Source organism: Thamnophis elegans, chromosome 15, assembly GCF_009769535.1.
Source record: "Thamnophis elegans isolate rThaEle1 chromosome 15, rThaEle1.pri, whole genome shotgun sequence".
NCBI classification, from domain to species: Eukaryota; Metazoa; Chordata; class Lepidosauria; order Squamata; family Colubridae; genus Thamnophis; species Thamnophis elegans.
The window spans coordinates 44362961-44384489 of record NC_045555.1 but is presented as its reverse complement, the minus strand read 5'-3'; the positions used below and the strand labels follow the sequence as shown (position 1 = coordinate 44384489).

Sequence of the window (21529 nt, the reverse complement as noted above, 5' to 3'; positions counted from 1 at the left end):
GTTAAATTGGGAAACAAATTTAGAACCCATGTCTGAAAAAAAAAAGAAATATGCTCATGTTCCGCACTTGCGCAAAAACTGGTGGGCGGTAAGGAAATTTTTCCATCAAGAAAGATCCCTTAGTGGGCGGTAAGTAGGAAAAGGTTGACTACCACTGATTTAAATCATCAAACCAAAAGATTGCATAGTCTAATCTGCAGGCAACTTCAAAGTCTTATATTCATCCTATATTGTTCTATATTGTCATTGGTTCCCTGGGCAAAGATATTTCCGTGGCACGACAAAACCGCGCTCCACTAAAGCGCGCCCGATTAAACTGCGTCGCTGACGTCATCAGCAGTGCGACAACAGCGACCGCGGAGAAAAAACGGCGCTTTAAAAAGCGCTTTGAAAGCAAGCTGATTCAAGTTAAGGTAAGGGTTAGGGTTAGGTTAAGGGTTAGGTTTAGCGTTAGGTTAAGGGTTAGGTTTAGGGTTAGGTTAAGGGTTAGGTTTAAGGTTAGGTTTAGGGTTAGGGGTTAATTTTAGCTTTAGCGTTCACAGCGTGCTTTTTTCGTCGCGCTGTGATGACGTCAGCTATGCGGTTTCGTCGAGCGCGCTTTAGTCGAACGCGGTTTTGTGGTGGAACCGATATTTCAGTCCCAATACATCTGCAGGGTTGGCCTTTCCTGTCCGGACAAAGTAGTGGTTTGTGACATAGACATAAATATGACTTTGCAACCAGAGCTAACATTTTCAGAGCATAATAGTCTCTCAAATTACATACCTAGTATATGGAATTTGACGAATTATTCATTCTCCATGCTCTTACTATGGCCATAGGACTGATACTGCAGCATTGGAAAGATAAGAGCCGAGGTGGCGCAGTGGTTAGGGTGCAGTACTGCAGGCCACTTCAGCTGACTGTGATCTGCAGTTCGGCGGTTCAAATCTCACCGGCTCAAGGTCGACTCAGCCTTCCATCCTTCCGAGGTGGGTGAAATGAGGACCCAGACTGTGGGGGCAAGTTGCTGACTCAATTTGCTAAAAAAAAATTGTAAACCGCTTAGAGAAGGCTGAAAGCCCTATGAAGTGGTATAGAAGTCTAATTAATAAAATAAATAAAATAAAAGGTATGGCCACATTCCCTCAACAAATTGAAGAGCTGATTACACCTGCCACCTATGAGTGGATAGAGAAGCATAATATAATATGCAACACATTTATACTCAGTAGGCATGATAGTCATGGAAGCATATTGAATATATAACGTATTTTTCAGACTATAAGATGTACTTTTTTGTCTCCCAAAGGGGGGTAAAAATGTCTGTGCGTCTTATAGACTGAATATTTCCGAAGCCCTGTCCACCCACCAGTCATTTTTTGGCCTCTGCACACACTCCTTTTTGAGGCCTTTTTTCAGCTCATTTTTGAGGCCTTTTTCGAACCGTTTTTGAGGCTTTTTTCAGCCCGTTTCTGAGGCTTTTTTCAGCCTGTTTTCAAGGCTTTTTGGGGGGCCCGATTCCCCCCACTCCCCCCCCAAATAGGCCGAAACAAGCCTTGAAAACGGCCCAAGAAAGGTCCCGAAAACAGGCCAAAAAAGCTTCAAAAATGGTTAGAAAAAAAGGCTGGAAAAGGCCCCCAAAAAGGGCTGAGGTGCACAGAGGCCAACCCCCCCTTTTTTGTTTTCCTCTTCTAAATTTAGGTGCGTCTTATAATCCGAAAAATACAGCATGGCTTGAATAATAACATACTTTTTTCTCTTGTATTTTTTAACCTCTTTAATTTGTTACTTTTCTTTGACAATGTAACATTGCTATCATAATTATCTTTTTAAATACCAAATAAATTGGCCTTGCAAGTCTCTTATGGCTATTAATAGGGGGGGGAATGCAGCCTTTTTTTTGCTCTTATTTTGGGTGACCAGACGTCCCGCATCTGGTGGGACAGCCACGCCTTTTCATAATTTTTCCCGCGTCCCGGAGCGTTCTCAAAAGATCCCGCTTTAATTTTGGCACCTTCTCGCTCGCTCCCCCACCCATCCGCTGCCGCTCGCATGGGCGGGGTAGTGTAGCGAGTGAGCAAGCAGATGGGTGGGGAGCGAGTGAGCTGCTCATTCATTCCCCTGCCCATCCACTGCCGCTCGCATGGGCAGGGTGTAGTGAGTGAGCGGGCGGATGGGCGGGGAGTGAGTGAGCTGCTCATTTGTTCCCCCGCCCATCTGCTGCCGCTCGCATGGCCTGGGTACTGTAGTGAGTGAGCGAGCGGATGGGCGGGGAGCGAGTGAGCCGCTCATTCGTTCCCCCACCCATCCACTGCCGCTCGCATGGGCAGGGTGTAGCAAATGAGCGGGCAGATGGGCGGGGGAGCGGCTCACCTTTCCAGCCCAACTTCCACCCAGACAAGCCATGGGAAAGCCTTCGCCTCTCCGAAAAGAGCCACCTGTGTGTGTGGCCCTCGGTGGGGTCTGGAAGTGGAGCCTTTCCCCAAAGCATCCCTCGCGCACTTTGGGGGCCAGCGGGCGAGGCGAGCACAGCGGCCAGAGACTCCCCCGCGGGACCACTGTTCCGAAGGCAAGAAAACACCGCGCAGCACTTTTCAACTCTCGCGCAGCCGCAGTGATTTGTTGTGATGAGCACGGGGCGACTGGACTGACGGTAAGCCCCCGCCACCACCGGACTAACTGCTGCTGCCTCTTCCTCCTCTAACAGCACCGCCGGATTTGCTGCCCGGCGCTGCGGCTGAGGTGAAGCCGCCAAAGCTCCCGCCGTGCTTTTGAGGAGCCTTGAGGCCACGGGAGCCAGTAGGAAGGCGGCGGAGGGGCGGGAGCAGGAAAAAAGGCCCGATGGCTCCTCAAAAGCACGGCGGCGGAGGAGGGGGCAGGGCAGGGGTAACACGGTGCCCAGCTCAGGTGCTCCGAGCGGAGGGGGAAGAAGCACCGCTGCTGCCATGGGCGGGAGCTTTGGCAGCTTCACCCCAGCGCCAGGCGGCAAAAATTTTAATCAAGAACACCCCCGCGCCGCCCCGCCCTGCTCGCCAATGGTGTCCCACTTTACCAATTTTAAAATCTGGTCACTTTAATCAACTACCAAAGAAAGAAGAAAAAAAAACCCAGTTATTGGCTCTTCTGCTCTCCATACACCATATTTATACCTTATCCAACACTTTCTTCCCCATCTCTGCTCCCCCTTTCTACATCCTGTCTTCCCTTCATCATTTTCTACTCTACTTCCCCTTCCTTTCTCCTTCTCCTCTCTCCCCTTACCACTCCTCCTTATACACCTCATCTTCCCCCCCTCACCCTCTCTCCTGTCCCTCTCTTCCTATCTTTCTCCTCTGATTCCCACTCTTCTACATCCTGTCTTCCCTCCATCATTTTCTACTCTACTTCCCCTTCCTTTCTCCTTCTCCTCTCTCCCCTTACCACTCCTCCTTATACACCTCATCTTCCCCCCCTCACCCTCTCTCCTGTCCCTCTCTTCCTATCTTTCTCCTCTGATTCCCACTCTTCTACATCCTGTCTTCCCTCCATCATTTTCTACTCTACTTCCCCTTCCTTTCTCCTTCTCCTCTCTCTTCATTCCACTCCTCCTTATCCTCCTCATCTTCCCCCCTCACCCTCTCTCCTGTCCCTCTCTTCCTATCTTTCTTCTCTCCTCTGATTCCCACTCTTCTACATCCTGTCTTCCCTCCATCATTTTCTATTCTACTTCCCCTTCCTTTCTCCTTTTCTTTCCCCTTACCACTCCTCCTTATACACCTCATCTTCCCCCCTTCACCCTCTCTCCTGTCCCTCTCTTCCTCTCTTTCTTCTCTCCTCTGTTTCCCACTCTTCTACATCCTGTCTTCCCGCCATCATTTTCTACTCTACTTCCCCTTCCTTTCTCCTTCTCCTCTCTCCCCTTACCACTCCTCCTTATACACCTCATCTTCCCCCCCTCACCCTCTCTCCTGTCCCTCTCTTCCTATCTTTCTCCTCTGATTCCCACTCTTCTACATCCTGTCTTCCCTCCATCATTTTCTACTCTACTTCCCCTTCCTTTCTCCTTCTCCTCTCTCTTCATTCCACTCCTCCTTATCCTCCTCATCTTCCCCCCTCACCCTCTCTCCTGTCCCTCTCTTCCTATCTTTCTTCTCTCCTCTGATTCCCACTCTTCTACATCCTGTCTTCCCTCCATCATTTTCTATTCTACTTCCCCTTCCTTTCTCCTTTTCTTTCCCCTTACCACTCCTCCTTATACACCTCATCTTCCCCCCTTCACCCTCTCTCCTGTCCCTCTCTTCCTCTCTTTCTTCTCTCCTCTGTTTCCCACTCTTCTACATCCTGTCTTCCCGCCATCATTTTCTACTCTACCTCCCCTTCCTTTCTCCTCCTCTCTCCCCTTACCACTCCTCCTTATACACCTCATCTTCCCCCTTCCCCCTCTCTCCTATCCCTTTCTTCCTCTCTTTCTTCTCTCCTCTGTTTCCCACTCTTCTACATCCTGTCTTCCCGCCATCATTTTCTACTCTACCTCCCCTTCCTTTCTCCTTCTCCTCTCTCCCCTTACCACTCCTCCATATACACCTCATCTTCCCCCCTCACCCTCTCTCCTGTCCCTCTCTTCCTATCTTTCTTCTCCCCTCTGCTACTCTTCCTCTCATTCATTTGGTGTATTTCAGCTTCTGAGCAAACTCCATTCTGTGTTGGTGGTATTTATAATTCCATTAATAATAAGTGGCTCTTCTTGAAAACCTCCAATGATGAAGCACCCACAGCTTCTGAAGGCAAGATGTTCCATTGGTTGATTCTTCTCACTGCTAGAAAAATTTCTCTTTATTTCTAGGTTGACTCTCTTCATGGTAAGTTTCCATCCATTATCTGTCAAAATCCATCTGGAGCTTGAGCTTATCTAGGGCGGTCCCGTGCCGTCCACACCCACCCAAGCTCCATGAAGGGAAAAAAACATCACAATATGTCACGTGATGGCAACGTGATGCTGTGAGTTTTGACACCCATGATCGAGGCTGTTGGCTCTTCCTGCCAGCTTAATATCTGCAAATTTGATAAGTTCCCTTTCTACTCTATTCTAAGTCTTTGAATCAAACACTTTGGCAACCTCATGAGAAGGAAAGACTCAGAGAAGAATTTAATGTTGGGGAAGATCAAGGGCAAAAGGAGGTTACGACAGAGAATGAGGTGGCTGGATGGAGTCTCCAAAGCAGTAGGCATGAGCTTAAATGGACTCCAGAGGATGGTAGAGGACAGGAAGGCCTGGAGGAACATTGTCCATGGGGTAGCAATGGGTCGGACATGACTTCGCAACTAACAACAACAAAGTCATTGAAGAACAGTGGTTCCACCACAAAACCGCGAAGCCCTTATCCGCGCCGACATAAGTGCGGAGGCAAACCCGCGACGTCCGAAGCGCTAAGAAAAAAACGACCCTACCACGATGACATAACCGCGGAGGGCAAATCTGCGCCTACCAAAGCACCCTACCCCTAACCCTAAACCTAACCCTAAACCTAGGGGCTCGCAAGCGGGGCGGCGACGCGGGGCGGAGGCAGGCCGCCCTCTTCTTCCTCACCAACATCTCGCCTCAGCCGCCACCGCTGCCGTGTCCTCCGCCGCCAGAGCCTCCCCCAGAGGAAGAGGCAGGGCGGGCGGCATCGGCGGAGCCCGTGCCCCGGCTGCTGCTGCCGGCCCCGCTCAGGTGCCCCGTGGGCTTCCTGCTGCCCCCCGCGGCTGAGCTGGACCCTTCCCGCGAGCTGCTGCTGCTGGGCAGCCTGCTTTGCCCCGTGCCCGCTGCCGCGGGTCGCCCTGGCAGGGGTCTTGGTGGGTGCCCCGAAAGACGGGCATTGCGCCCCACGGATTGCTGAGCCCCATGCAGGGCGCCCCTGTTGGAGCAGCAGCAGGAGGAGGAGGGCTACCTTTGGAGAACAAAGAACGAAGCATGTATCGCCCTTCTGTCACCGCGCTGTTGTCGCGGCGGTGATGACGCACGGTGATGACGTCGCGGCTTTAGCGACGCGGTTTAATCACCGCTATTTTGACGAGCGCAGTTGTGTCGTGCCACGAAGAATAGTAGGCCTAAGATGGAACCTTGTACCCCACTACTTACTTCCCTCCATGTAGATATACTACCATTAAGTACTACTTGTTGAGAACAGTTTGTCAGCCAGTTACAAATCCATTTGGTGGTGATGCTGTCCATCCTACATTTTTCTAGCTTATCAAGAAGTAGGTTGTGGTCTACTCTGTCAAATGCCTTGTTGACGTCTAAGCATACTATCTCCACAGCATTTTGCTGGTTTACTAATTTAGTCACTTTGTCAAATAATGAAATAAGATTGGCTTGGCATGATCTGTTTTTAACAAATCTGTGCTGGCTTCTAGTTCTGCTTTTCCAGGATCTTCTCGGGTATTGATGTTATTGGTTAGCCTGTAATTTCAGCCTTAGAATCCATACTCTAGGCAGCACTTGGTCCTTCTAACCTATTGTATCATCTTCCTTTAACATCACCAATACCAACTCAGAATGCTCACAAAAATGAACATGACTTAGTCATCACCACCACCACCACCACATGGAATCAAATGGTTGCACAAGTTGACAAGAATGAAATAAGATTTGTTTGACATGATCTGGTTATGATAAACCCATGCTGGCTTCTGGTTATAAATTTGCTTGCTTCTAGGCGTTGCTTGATTACGGTAGTATTAGTAACAATTAAGTGTGTATTATTTTTCCAATTTATACAGCCACCTAAAACAAGTCCTCCAGGTGGTGTACAAATATTGGATAAGGGCCAGAAAGACTGGCTTCAAATCTAACCTTAAGGCAAGAGAAGTCATTAAGAGATATAATCTACCATTCTAATCTGTAATCTACCTGCCAGGAACCGCTTGGGGAGGGGACGGAATGTAGAAGAGACAACTGCTTGGAAGAAAAGCAGGATAGAAATTTTAAGATTTCTGGAGCCATCCAAAAGGTTATTTAGATTGTGCACACTAAAAAAATAACATCTTCAGACCTATTCCCAGATGTGCAGCGCAACACACACGCACGCACACCTGCTATTCTAGAATACAATAGCAGAGTTGGAAGGGACCTTGGAGGTCTTCTAGTCCAACCCCCTGCCTAGGGAGGAAACCCTATACCACTTAAACAAATGGCTATCCAACATCTTGTTAAAGACTTCCAGTGTTGGGGCATTCATAACTTCTGGAGGCAACTTCTGTTCCACTGATTAATTGTTCTCCCTGTCAGGAAATTTCTCCTCGGTTCTAAGTTGCTTCTCTCCTTGATTAGTTTCCACCCATTGCTTCTTGTCCTGCCCTCAGGTGCTTTGGAGAACAGTTTGACTCCCTCTTCTTTATGGCAACCCCTGAGATATTGGAAGACTGCTATCATGTCTCCCCTAGTCCTTCTTTTCATTAAATTAGACATACTCAGTTCCTGCAACCGTTCTTCATATGTTTTAGCCTCCAGTCCCCTAATCCTCTTTGTTGCTCTTCTCTGCACTCTTTCTAGAGTCTCCACATCTTTTCTACATCGTGGCGACCAGAACTGAATGCAGTATTGAAAGTGTGGCCTTACCAACGCATTATAAAGTGGTATTAACACTTCACGTGATCTTGATTCTATCCCTCTGTTTATGCAGCCTAGAACTGTGTTGGCTTTTTTGGCAGCTGCTGCACACAGCTGGCTCCTATTTAAATGGTTGTCCACTAGGACTCCAAGATCCCTCTCACAGTTACTACTATTGAGCAAGGTACCACCTATACTGGACCTGTGCATTTCGTTTTTGTTGCCTAAATGTAGAACCTGACTCTTTTCACAATTGAATTTCATTTTATTAGATAGTGCCCAATGTTCAAGTTTGTCAAGATCCTTCTGTATCTTAAGCCTGTCTTCTGGAGTGTTGGCTATTCCTGCCAGCTTGGTGTCATCTGCAAATTTGATGAATTCCCCATTTATTCCCTCATCCAAATCATTGATGAAGATGTTGAAGAGTACTGGGCCTAAAACAGAGCCTTGGGGTACTCCACTGCATACTTCCCTCCATGAAGATGCAGTTCCATTGAGATCTACACGTTGAGTGCGGTTGATCAGTCAGTTACGAATCCTATCTGGTGGTGATGCTGTCTTATCCATATTATTCTACTTTATCTAGTAGTAGGTTATGGTCTACCTTATCCAAGGTGGCGCAGTGGTTAGAGTGCAGCACTGCAGGCTACTTCAGCTGACTGCAGTTCTGCAGTTCGGCTGTTCAAATCTCACCGGCTCAAGGTTGACTCAGCCTTCCATCCTTCCGAGGTGGGTAAAATGAGGACCTGGATTGTTGTTGGGGGCAATATGCTGACTCTGTAAACTGCTTAGAGAGGGCTGAAAGCCCTATGAAGCGGTATATAAGTCTAACTGCTATTGCTATTTTCAAACACCTTACTGAAGTCCAAGTAAACTATATCGACGGCATTCCTCTGGTCCGCTAATTTTGTCATCAAAGAATGCAATAAGATTAGTCTGGCAGCCGTTATTAAAACACAGAAAAATGCAAGCAGCCTCCAGTCCTTCCTGTCGGTTCCACTGAGTGATCGTGGGTTAACCTTGACCAGATTTATTCGCCGATCTTGACGTTGTTCACCCCAAACCGGGAAAAGCCAGCCTGATCCCCTTAACAACGACGGAAATCAGAAGAAATGGAAATCGATTCCGCTCCAGGCTTTACTTTCAGCAGGGCAAAAATGTAGTTTCGATTCTCTCAAGTTCACTAATTTTCATTTTTCCTCCCCTCTCCTGCTTTCTTTCTGACCAGACACGGGTGGCCGTGTAGAGCAAGCAATCCTCTCCTGCTGCTCTTCGCTTTCTGAAGTTTAAGGATCATCATTCCTTTAAGAAAAGGAAATTCCGTGGGTTTTTTCCCCTCCCAAGCCTGATAATAAAACTGCAATTATGAGGTAAGGAAACATATAATGATAGAGGGAGATCATTCTTCTCCTCCTCCTCCTCCTTTGCTCAATGTCGGGGTTGTTGCATCCTGTGGGGTTTTGTTTTGTTATATTTCTTGCGACTGTGTTGTGGTTGGATTGTGGTTCCAAGTGAGCATCCTTTAAAGCAGTGGTCTCCAACCTTGGCAACTTTAAGAGCTGTGGACTTCAACTCCCTTTATTTATTTATCAGCACAAATGCAATACATACATACATACATACATACATACATACATACATACATACACACACACACACATACATATATACATACATACATACATACATACATACATACATACATACATACATCAGTCTGTCTCTATTTCTATCATCTCTATCATCCACCTATCATCTATCTCTTTCTATATCTGTCTATCTCTATTCTATCTATCTATCTATATATTTATCTATCTATGCTGATGAGAGCTAAATAGCTTGAAATAGATCTATACTAGTCTCCCTTTATTTATTTATCAGCACAAATGCAATACATACATACATACATACATACATACATACATACATACATACATACATCAGTCTGTCTCTATTTCTGTCATCTCTATCATCCACCTATCATCTATCTCTTTCTATATCTGTCTATCTCTATTCTGTCTGTCTGTCTGTCTGCCTGTCTATCTATCCAGTCATTTATCATCTACTTTTCATCCAGCTTATCTATCTATATTTATTTTAATCTCTCTGTCTGTCTGTCTCTCTATATATCTATTTACCCACCTGCATGCCTATTGTTGCCGGTGTTCGCACCATTACATCAACCTGTCCCACCCAATAAGGAGGGAGGGTATGTTGAGTTTCCTGTCGGTTAAAGAATCCCGACTTGGGGAGGGTGGGGGTCCAGAAACAGAATTTTCTCTGCCATAGAACACTCTCCCCCCCCACCCTGTGAGGTGGGCCCCCATTCTTCTGGCCATCCAGAAAAGTGTAAAAACATGGCTCTGCAGCCTTGCTTGGTGATCACATAGGAGCATTCAATGGGATTGGCTCCTGCCCTGAAAGTCACTTTCACGCTCCTTTTTTAATTAACTCTCTCATATTTAATTTGAATCATCTTTGCCTTTTAATAAAATGTACGTATTGTTTTTACGGTTTGATGTTTCATCTATATACTGCCAAGACAGGCAGTTTTAAAATATGATAAATCTTAAAACGCAACGCTGGTTGTTCTTAATTGTTGATGGAAAATGGGAAAAAAAGGTGAGAAAAATTAATCAGAGGGGTGTACTTTTAATGTGTTTTACCGTCGTGGTTGGTGTGGCTAGGTGTGTTAATGAAATCCTGAATATAGAAGGAACAGTACTGGGAGTGGGGATTGTGACTATGCAAGCAACTCCCATCTTTTTGAAGTTGCTTTTGAGCTAAACTCTCAAGTCTACCATCTAAATGGCATTCATGACAACAGCCGCAACAATACTCCCATTCAGACTTCTGGGCTTTGAAATACTGATTGGAAAGTATGGAATATAGCAATAGCAGTTAGACTTATATACCGCTTCATAGGGCTTTCAGCCCTGTCTAAGCGGTTTACAGGGTCAGCATATCGCCCCCAACAACAATCCGGGTCCTCATTTTACCCACCTAATATATATATATTACTTTCCTCCAGTGTCTAAACTTCAAAGTGTCATCTACCTTCTTTTAAACAATTCTAAACAGGCATTTCCTTGTGGGAAGGATTGTTGTAATTAATTTCAGAATTGTATTTTAAATCAAATACAATCAAAGTTCTAATAACGTTTTGCTGTTTATTCCCTACATGTGCTTTTTTAAAAAAAAGTTTTTGAACTTGCATTTAAAACTTCTTCCACTGAAGGAAACTCATCTGGTACTTTCTGACTTTGGAACTAAAGGTTCCTGATAGCTAAAAAGCAGTTAACAAGCAATTCCCAAATAAGTATGAAAAATAAATACGCATACCCAATGTCTTTAAAGGCGCAAACTGGGTTTGTAGTGCAGGGCTCTAAACAGTTAAAGACTGATGTCTTGCAATCCCCTTATTAGAAGAGCATTTGTTTGGAACACTTCTCTACTTTTCTGCTTTCCGTCTTTTTATTTCACTGTGATAAAAGCACAGGCATCTTCAGATTAACATTTCTTCTCTGGAAGACCATTACTGCAAATACTACGAATTCCTATCTACCAGTATATTTAAGTGATATCTAAAAAGTACAAAAATCCATCACTAAGTTCAGTTTTTTTTTAAAAAAAATATATGTCTAATTATCACGGATAATAGGACTGTTTCTTAAGAATTTCTTAATTCTTATCTGAATATAATGTTTGGAAGGAGATACTCAGGGAGTTCGAAGGAAGGCGGAGCAAATATGAGAGGAGTACGGATGATAATAAAATATATATGTGGACACGGGTAGAGGCAGGATGAGAGGAGTTGGAATGGAAACCGAGAGAAATATTTGAGGTGTTTAAATTGCTTTATAGAGAAGAAGGTAAAAGGGACAATTAAAGGTACGCATATTTAGATAAAGAGATAAGGCCCCTACCTAGAGTAGAATTTTATTTGATTAACTCACTTGGTTTCAACATAGTTTGAAATCCTGCAAGTAACAAATTAATTGAGATTAGGAATGATGCACACCGCTTAAGTTTTAATAATGATGGGAAGCTGAGCTTAAGGTAGAGAGTTTATTGATTTTTCTCTTTTATTTCTTTTTTTGCGTTCTTTTTTTATTATTTTATTATTTTTTTCTTTTTTCCTTTATTTTTTATTTTTTAATTTCTAATCTAATTGGTTTTAATATACTCCAGACTGTGCTTGATAAAGAATTATGTCGGGAATGGGACCTGGGAAGTCGGATGGGGGCTAGGGAGGGGGGTTCACAGGGGGGAGGGTGGAAGGGTGGAAATATAGAATCAATTTCCAAAACAATGAATGCACTTCAGGACTGTTTCTTATTTTCACAAATGTACGTGTGTCTCATTCTCTTTCCTTTCGTCCTGCAGTCTCCTCTCCCAGGAAGGTTTAAAGGAGAGTCTCCAACAACTTGAATGCCATTTTACATGGGAGTTGCAGAAAGAGCACATTGATCCCGAAGAATTGGAGGAAAGAATTGCCGAGCAGATCCGGTTCTTAACCAATAAATCCAAAGTTAGAAATTACAACCTTCTTGCCTATGTGAAATTCCTGAACGGCAAGAAGGACGAAGCACTGGAAAACTTGCAGAAAGCTGAAGAGACGGTGCCCGTAGAATGCCCTGAGGATGTTGAAAAGGGAAGCCTGGTTACCTGGGGCAATTATGCCTGGCTGCACTACCACATGGGCAATCTTACTGAATCCCAAGCCTACGTGGAGAAGGTAGAAAGCACCTGCAAGCAATTTGGAAGTGAGTCTCCTTATAAGATGGAGCTCCCACAGATCGACTGTGAGAAGGGTTGGGCTCTCCTAAAATTCGGAGGCAGGTATTATGAAAAGGCCAAGGAGAGCTTTGAAAAAGCCCTGGGAAAAGAACCCGAAAACCCAGAATTTAACGCAGGCTATGCAATCATGGTGTACCGCTTGGAAGATTATTATGCCAAAAAATGTTCAGGAAAAGCCTCTTCGCTGGAACCTTTGAGGCTTGCGGTAAAACTGAATCCCAACGACGTATTTGTGATTCCTCTCCTTGCATTAAAGTTACAGGAAACAAACAGAGGGAAGGAAGGAGAAAGATACATCGAGGAAGTGCTTGGGAAACATCCTGACGTTCCTTATGTATTAAGGTACGCCGCCAAATTTTACAGGAGGAAAGGAGATGTAGAGACATCACTGCAACATTTGAGGAAAGCATTAAGCTTGACCCCGAACTCTGGAATCTTGCACCATCAGTTTGGGATTTGCTATAGGGCACAATACTTCGCGCTGAAAAAAAAGGGGGCCAAGGACCAATTCCAGTTTGTGCAAAAGCAGTACGAGCTGATGGCACTTTGCATTTTTCATTTCCGAAAAGTGGTGGAGCGTAAAACCAGGTTTATCTACGCTTATATTGACCTTGCTAACATGTACGCCGAAAAAGGAGAGATACTGGAAGCAGATAAGACCTTTCAGAAAGTGTTTGCCATCAGCAACCTAACCGCTACAGAGAAGCAACAGCTGCACTTTAATTATGGACGTTTTCTGGAATGTCATAGGAAGTCAGAAAGGGATGCTATGAAACAGTACCTGGCTGGGCTGAAAATTGAAAACCATTCGTTTGAACAAAAGAACTGTGAAAGGAGCTTGAAGCAATTGATAGATAAGACAGATAAGAAAGGTCAGAAATGTGTTGAGGTATTCGAAAGCATAGGATTCATCGCCGAACGCGATGGGTTCAAAGAAAGAGCCATCGAAGCCTACGAATCCGCCCTGAAAATGGATCCTGGGAACGAAGAGTGTCTGAGTGCAATTATGAACTTGAAGCTTTCCTTGAAAAGCTAAATGTTTGCTGTGTTTGGAAAGCAAATGGTTTCCAAATATTTCCTGCCGGGGTCAAAGCCCTAAACTTAGCAGTTGCCCCAAGCTAGAGTACTTACATCTCCGCTGTGTGTGTGTGTGTGTGTGTGTGTGTGTGTGTTTGTGTGTGTGTGTATTTTAAAAGAATATTAGCTTCTAATAAGGCCTTCTTGGAACAAGTCAAAACATTGAACTGAACAGCAAGCAAGATTTTAAAAACCTACGTGTATATGGGGATGAGGTGAAATCTTACAATGATGCTCTGCAGCTTCAACAAGTCCTTGCAGAAGCTGCGATGGTTTTTGCATGTATCCCAATTTACCACTCAGTCACGGTGGCACAGTGGTTAGAAGGCAGTTTTGCAGGCTAATTCTGCTGACGGCCGGTACTTCGATTTTCACTGGGTAACCCAGAGTGTTGAGGGCAGTATGCTGACTCTGTTAACCGCTTAGAGAGGGCTATTAAGATTTAAGATTTAGTTTATTTGTGTGTGTGTGTGTGTGTGTGTGTGTGTGTGTGTATTTTAAAAGAATATTAGCTTCTAATAAGGCCTTCTTGGAACAAGTCAAAACATTGAACTGAACAGCAAGCAAGATTTTAAAAACCTACGTGTATATGGGGATGAGGTGAAATCTTACAATGATGCTCTGCAGCTTCAACAAGTCCTTGCAGAAGCTGCGATGGTTTTTGCATGTATCCCAATTTACCACTCAGTCACGGTAGCACAGTGGTTAGAAGGCAGTTTTGCAGGCTAATTCTGCTGACGGCCGGTACTTCGATTTTCACTGGGTAACCCAGAGTGTTGAGGGCAGTATGCTGACTCTGTTAACCGCTTAGAGAGGGCTATATAGATTTAAGATTTAGTTTATTTGTATGCCGCCCTTCTCCGGGAGGGACTCAGGGCGGCGAACAACTCAAAGGGGGGGAAAAAGGGAACATAAAACACAATACACGTGATTAAAATAAGCCAGAATCATACAACCATACGAGTCGAGAGGGGAGGGGAACTCATCAACCCCAGGCCTGCTGGCACAGCCAGGTTTTGACGGCTTTCCGGAAGGCCTGGAGAGAGGTGAGGGTCCGAATCTCCGCGGGGAGTTCATTCCAAAGGGCCGGAGTTATAGGCAGGAGAGAATTGTTGTTGGCTAATAATAATAAGTGGGCTAACTAGCTCAGCCTTACTTTTGTACATTGCCCTAAGGAAGGTAAAAAAAAAAAAGAGATAAAAAGGAAAAGATTAAAAAAAATTAACAAAAAAGGGGAGAAAAATAGAGAAAAGGGGATAAAATAAAGGAGGAGAGTAAGCAGTGTTTAGTCTGGCTCATAAATTAAGTTTTGTTATCTTATAAAATAACAGAAAGAAATAAGTAAAGGAAGAAGGAGAAAATAAAAAAAGGGAAAAAGAGATCCTTGATATAGTGAAATACTATGAGAAAGGTAAAGAAGAAGAAGGCAGGAAAAGGAATTTTGTTTTGATGGTGACACTTAATAAAAATTGGCACCTAATACAACATTGTTTTTGGTGTTTGTAATAAAAGGGAAAAGAGGGAAAAAAGCACTGTGTGGAGTGCAGATCAAAACGTAAGAGTAAAAGGAGTTGTTAAATTGTGAAACAAATTTAGAACCCATGTCTGGAAAAAAAAAAAAGAAATATGTTCATGTTTCGCACTTGCGCAAAAACTGGTGGGCGGTAAGGAAATTTTTCCATCAAGAAAGATCCCTTAGTGGGCGGTAAGTAGGAAAAGGTTGACTACCACTGATTTAAATCATCAAACCAAAAGATTGCATAGTCTAATCTGCAGGCAACTTCAAAGTCTTATATTCATCCTATATTGTTCTATATTGTCATTGGTGCCCTGGGCAAAGATATTTCCGTGGCACGACAAAACCGCGCTCCACTAAAGCGCGCCCGATTAAACCGCGTCGCTGACGTCATCAGCAGTGCGACAACAGCGACCGCGGAGAAAAAACGGCGCTTTAAAAAGCGCTTTGAAAGCAAGCTGATTCAAGTTAAGGTAAGGGTTAGGGTTAGGTTAAGGGTTAGGTTTAGCGTTAGGTTAAGGGTTAGGTTTAGGGTTAGCATTAGGTTAAGGGTTAGGTTAAGGGTTAGGTTTAAGGTTAGGTTTAGGGTTAGGGGTTAATTTTAGCTTTAGCGTTCACAGCGTGCTTTTTTCGTCGCGCTGTGATGACATCAGCTACGTGGTTTCGTCGAGCGCGCTTTAGTCGAACGCGGTTTTGTGGTGGAACCACCGATATTTCAGTCCCAATACATCTGCAGGGTTGGCCTTTCCTGTCCGGACAAAGTAGTGGTTTGTGACATGGACATAAATATGACTTTGCAAAAAGCTAAAATTTTCAGAGCATAATAGTCTCTCAAATTACATACCTAGTATATGGAATTTGACAAGTTATTCATTCTCCACGCTCTTACTATGGCCATAGGACTGATACTGCAGCATTGGAAAGATAAGAGCCGAGGTGGCACAGTGGTTAGGGCGCAGTACTGCAGGCCACTTCAGCTGACTGTGATCTGCAGTTCGGCGGTTCAAATCTCACCGGCTCAAGGTCGACTCAGCCTTCCATCCTTCCGAGGTGGGTGAAATGAGGAGCCAGACTGGGGGGGCAAGTTGCTGACTCAATTTGCTAAAAAAAAATTGTAAACCGCTTAGAGAAGGCTGAAAGCCCTATGAAGCGGTATAGAAGTCTAATTAATAAAATAAATAAAATAACTAAAATAAAAGGTATGGCCACATTCTCTCAACAAATTGAAGAGCTGATTACACCTGCCACCTATGAGTGGACAGAGAAGCATAATATAATATGCAACACATTTATACTCAGTAGGCATGATAGTCATGGAAGCATATTGAATATATAATGTATTTTTCAGACTATAAGATGTACTTTTTTGTCTCCCAAAGGGGGGTAAAAATGTCTGTGCGTCTTATAGACTGAATATTGCCGAAGCCCCGTCCACCCACCAGTCATTTTTTGGCCTCTGCACACACTCCTTTTTGAGGCCTTTTTTCAGCTCGTTTTTGAGGCCTTTTTCGAACCATTTTTGAGGCTTTTTTCAGCCCGTTTCCAAGGCTTTTTCCAGCCTGTTTTCAAGGCTTTTTTTTTGGCCCGTCCCCCCCCCCAAAAAAGTAGGCTGTAAAAATCCTTGAAAACGGGCCAAGAAAGGTCCTGAAAACAGGCCAAAAAAGCCTCAAAGATGGTTAGAAAAAAAGGCTGGAAAAGGCCCCCCCCAAAAGGACTGAGGTGCACAGAGGCCAACCCCCCCTTTTTTTGTTTTCCTCTTCTAAATTTAGGTGCGTCTTATAATCCGAAAAATACAGTACGTCTTGAATAATAAGATACTTTTTTCTCTTGTATTTTTTAACCTCTTTAATATGTTACTTTTCTTTGACAATGTAACATTGCTTTCATAATTATCTTTGCAAATACCAAATAAATTGGCCTTCCAAGTCTCTTATGGCTATTAAAAGAGGGGGGGGAATGCAGCCTTTTTTTTGCTCTTATTTCAGGTGACCAGACATCCCGCATCTGGTGGGACAGCCACGCCTTTTCATAATTTTCCCCGCGTCCCGGGGCGTTCTCAAAAGATCCCGCTTTAATTTTGGCACCTTCTCGCTCGCTCCCCCGCCCATCCGCTGCTGCTCGCATGGGTGGGTAGTGTAGTGAGTGAGCGAGCGGATGGGCAGGGAGCGAGTGAGCTGCTCATTCGTTCCCCCGCACATCTGCCGCTCGCATGGCCTGGGTACTGTAGCGAGTGAGTGAGCGGATGGGCGGGGAGCAAGTGAGCCGCTCACTCGTTCCCCCGCCCATCCGCTGCCGCTCGCATGGGTGGGGTGTAGCGAGTGAGCGGGCGGATGGGCGGGGGAGCGGCTCGCCTTTCCAGCCCCACTTCCACCCGGACAAGCCATGGGAAAGCCTCCGCCTCTCCGAAAAGAGCCACCTGTGTGGTAAAATATCCTGGCCTTTAAATACTTCAAGGAGGCACCTGCAGAAAGTCGTAATTGCTGCAACTAAAAAGTATATAATCTGGACAACAGCTTTAGGGAGAATTCCTGTTTAATTGCTGGATTGTTCATGACTGAAGATGCTATCACAAATAATTGCTTCCCAGTGTCTTTATGAACCATATGATTTTCTTGGAAACTGAGGAAGTAATTTGCCATAAGTCCTTTTGAAATACTATTTGACTTCTGAGTCTAGTCAGGAAGCTAGGCTCCCTTCCAAATACCAACCAAATCTTGTTTTATCGTTTTGGGATTAACAAAAGTCAGCTGCAATTCTTCAACTGGTTGCTGAGTTCATAAGTAAAAGACACCACAATTGAATACAGGTTTGTACATTTTTATTCATTAACGGCATTAGTCAAAAGTATTTTATCCTGTTTCTCATTGCAAAAAAATCTGAAGCAGTTTATAATAAAATTCACTAAAAAATGAGAGGAGGGGGGGGAGGGTTAATGGACGGAGAAAACCATCCTACAAAGAAAAGAGTTATACATCTACTCCGTTGGTGCTGGATCTGGCATATTGTAAAGGGAAAGTCATTTTACAGGGTGGCAGCATAGCAAATCATGAAGATAATGGCAATTCAGTTTGTGTGTGTGTTTCACGTTACTAGAATAATATTCCTAAGGTGAATGTTTGGCACTAAGTTAAGAAGTTATACCAGTGGTGGCTAACCTCTTTGCCATCGCGTGCCAAAAGCAGGGGGAGCGCAGGGGGGGTGTTGTGTGTGGGCCAGTGATGGGTTGCTTATCCCGTTCCAACCGGTTCGGTTGGAACGGGGCCGGTGTCCTCCTCATGCACACATGCAATTCACGCATGCGTCATGGCGCCTGCGCGATGCTCCAGCTGCTCACGGAGAATCGCGCAGGCGCTGTATGTGCCATCCAGCTGCTCGCGGAGAATCGCGCAGGCGCTGTATGTGCCATCCAGCTGCTCGCGGAGAATCGTGCAGGCGCTGTATGTGCCATGCACCTACGTGGAAGCGCAGAAGCCTTCAAAGACCGGTAAGGAGTGCGGGCGGGTGGGTGGGCCTTTCGCCGTTCCCGGAAGTTACTTACTTCCGGGTTCGCCGACCAACCGGTTTGCGGGGACCGCCACGAACCAGTTGAAACCCACCCCTGGTGCGGGCATGCCCACACCCATAATTCTATGTGCACAACCCTCCCTGTTTTTCGTCCTCCCCAGGCTCCAGATGCCGTCCTAGGCAGGCAATGAAAGAGAATATAATTTTGACTATGATATATCTAAATGAGTATAATGTTGCCTTGTAATTTTGGTGCCCTGTTGTGAAATTTCTTCGAAGTGTACCTTTGAAGTTCCTTGAAGGAAAAAGTTTCTAATAAGACCTGGGCTTCCGTTGTGTAGTATATGCAGCCACAATTGTGGGATTTCTCCTACAGGATTAGATAGCAACTAGAGTATCCTGACCTGGGTACTAATTTATTGCTTGTTTTCCTTGTCTTCTTAGGAATCATGGAGAAAGGCCTTTATTTCTCTTGCCAAAACCACTACTTGATGAAAGGGAAATGATCACAAGGAAGAGATGATCTGATGGATTTGGACAGGGGCCCATTACTCACAAAAGGCCACCTGTGGTCAGATCAATTGTGGTTTCTTAGCAAAGGTTTACAAAGTGCCACTTGTTGGCCAGACTGTTGTCATCTTCAGTCAATTGGCAAATTGCGTGCCGCCTTTCTCACAGGAAAGCTGTAGGGTGGAGATCCTTGAGGTGTGTATTACATTATTATACTTCAGGTATCATAAAGCTTGCAATTTCTTGCAGAGTGATTTGGATCTCTTTCTCCATCTCTGGGTAGTTAGGAAGAGTGACGCTATGGTTCATTTTTCAACATAACTACCAGACTTCGAGGGTAATTGTGTGTCTTTATTTCCTGTTGAGGTGAAGGAACAAAAGTCTTTTCATGAGACTTAATGTAAGATTGGGAGAAATCTGCTGAACGCCGTAACATTGCTTGCATGCGTGGACAATTTTGAAAATTGAGAACTCCACACCTTTTAAAGAAGATGCAGTGACAGTTTGGTGCAGTAGTTGAAGGTGCTATGCAGGGCTGGATTTAGATGAAAAGAGGCCCTAGGCAAATAGCCACTTATGAGGCCCTTTCACCTCCCATTTTTAAGTTTGTAAATTGCATGAGAGACAATAAAATACATCATTACTGTGATATATATCAATATATATCAATATATATAGCTGGCCTCCCGACGGAGGGCGGCTCTGCTCTGCGGCAAAGGCAGCGAGGCCAGCCGCCTCCCCTGCTGTGCTCAGCTGCCCGGATCGCCCCCCTCGCCCTCACCTGCCTGGCCGCTGGTGGGGTCCGCGTCGACGGGGCGGCTACTGGGAGTGGCCACACCTCTCGCCGGTGCCGGGAACGTGGGCGGGCTCCCCAACTGCCGCGGCACTGGAACGATCTTAACCAATACATTTTTATGTTTGTTTATTAGTCATATGCGTAGAATTTCTCCTTATTTTCGGTTCAGTGTTTTAGTGTTCACTGTTTTTAGAATAGGGTAATTTTAATTTTGCTAACAATTTGAATGTAGGCCCCTCTTGATCTTGAGGCCTGAGGCTGAAGCCTAGTTAGCCTATAGGAAAATCCGGCCCTGGTGCTATGTTAAAAGTGGGAACTGTGCATTATAGATTTTAGACATGAGGTTTGCTAGTTGGCTTTGAGTCAGTCGTTCTTTCTTAGCTCTAGAAATAAGATCCTAGCAAGCTACTTTTGAAAATCTTGCCAAGAAAGCTTCAGGGACTTGTTCTAGAATTCTCCAGGAATCAGGGCTGTCTTAATGGACCATAAAAATAACAATGCTTGTGAATCATAAGTACCACATAGAATTTCTACACCAGGCAGAGAATATTTTTTTTTCTAGACTTATATACCGCTTCATAGGGCTTTCAGCCCTCTCTAAGCAGTTTACAGAGTCAGCATATCGCCCCCACAGTCTGGGTCCTCATTTCACCCACCTCAGAAGGATGGAAGGCTGAGTCAACCTTGAGCCGGTGAGATTAGAACCGCTGGACTGCAAATAATAGTCAGCTGAAGTGGCCTGCAGTACTGCACCCTAACCACTGCGCCACCTCGGCTCTTATAGAAACTTATAGAATAGAAACTCCTGGGAGGTATAGGAGACTTTTAACCGTCAGTTTTGTTGCTGATTTCTTTTTTTTAATTATAAAGATTTTTATTTTTTATTTTTCAACTACAAAAATAAATATTCCATCCTTCCTTATGCAGAGTGTCATCTGGGTACCAACATCTCTGTACAACATCGTTCCTCATTTGCCACATCTTTCACATTCATATTAACATTATTTCCCTATGATTAATATTATAATATATTGAGCATTTAAACGTTATGAAACTCTCCATTTTTCTTTTTAATATCTCCTAGTGATAACAACATCAACATTAAACAGCATTATTCTCATCATACACGTACTAACAATTTTCATCTTACTTATATCTCTTTCTTAATATCTCTCCTACTTATTTTTTAGCCTTCTTCATTTCCCAACTCCTTTTTTATTCTCCAGCCATTGGTAAAATATTTCCCAAGTCATATAATATCCAGTTTGCTCTTTCTCCTTAATTGCTAATGTTAATCTATTCATTTATGCACATTCTGCACATTTTCCTTATCACCTTCTCTTCAATAGGAATCTCTACACTTTAGAGTTTTGTTGCTGATTTCTCTTTAGACATTTGATCGACCTCTGAAGAATAGGTTAGGGTTAGAATAGGTTAGAAATAAGCTTCACAAACTCAGTTTAGTAGCAAGCACGTCATCTTGCTTTTTTTGTATCAAGCAAAATTCCAAAATCTTCACATCGAATATCTGTTGTATATGTATGTAACTCCTGGAACATTTCTACTTCTTTCTAGCTGAACAAATTTTATACTTAAGCTTTCCTAACTCTTGAGTAGCTATTGGTAGAAGTTCTTTAAATACAGATGTTTACCTAGAATTCATTTCTTTTGGGCAATTAACTCTGACATAGTTATAAATTAAGCCTATTGAAGAATATAAATTTAAAAATAGACATTAAACTCACTGGGCAATGCATGACCTGAATGCCCCTGA

At 44.3% G+C, this 21529-nt stretch overlaps 1 protein-coding gene across 1 annotated transcript in view; it reads left to right on the top strand.

The window, feature by feature from the left end:
* LOC116518787 (interferon-induced protein with tetratricopeptide repeats 5-like) overlaps window positions 1-14285 on the top strand; it is a 31652-nt gene extending 17367 nt beyond the window's left edge. Inside the window, exons 2-3 of the mRNA XM_032232317.1 lie at window positions 8781-8922; window positions 11939-14285. Of these exons, the coding sequence (XP_032088208.1) occupies window positions 8918-8922; window positions 11939-13388 (1455 nt within the window). The 5' untranslated portion in view covers window positions 8781-8917 and the 3' untranslated portion in view covers window positions 13389-14285. The remainder of the gene's footprint in view (window positions 1-8780; window positions 8923-11938) is intronic.
* Window positions 14286-21529: the final 7244 nt, after the last annotated feature.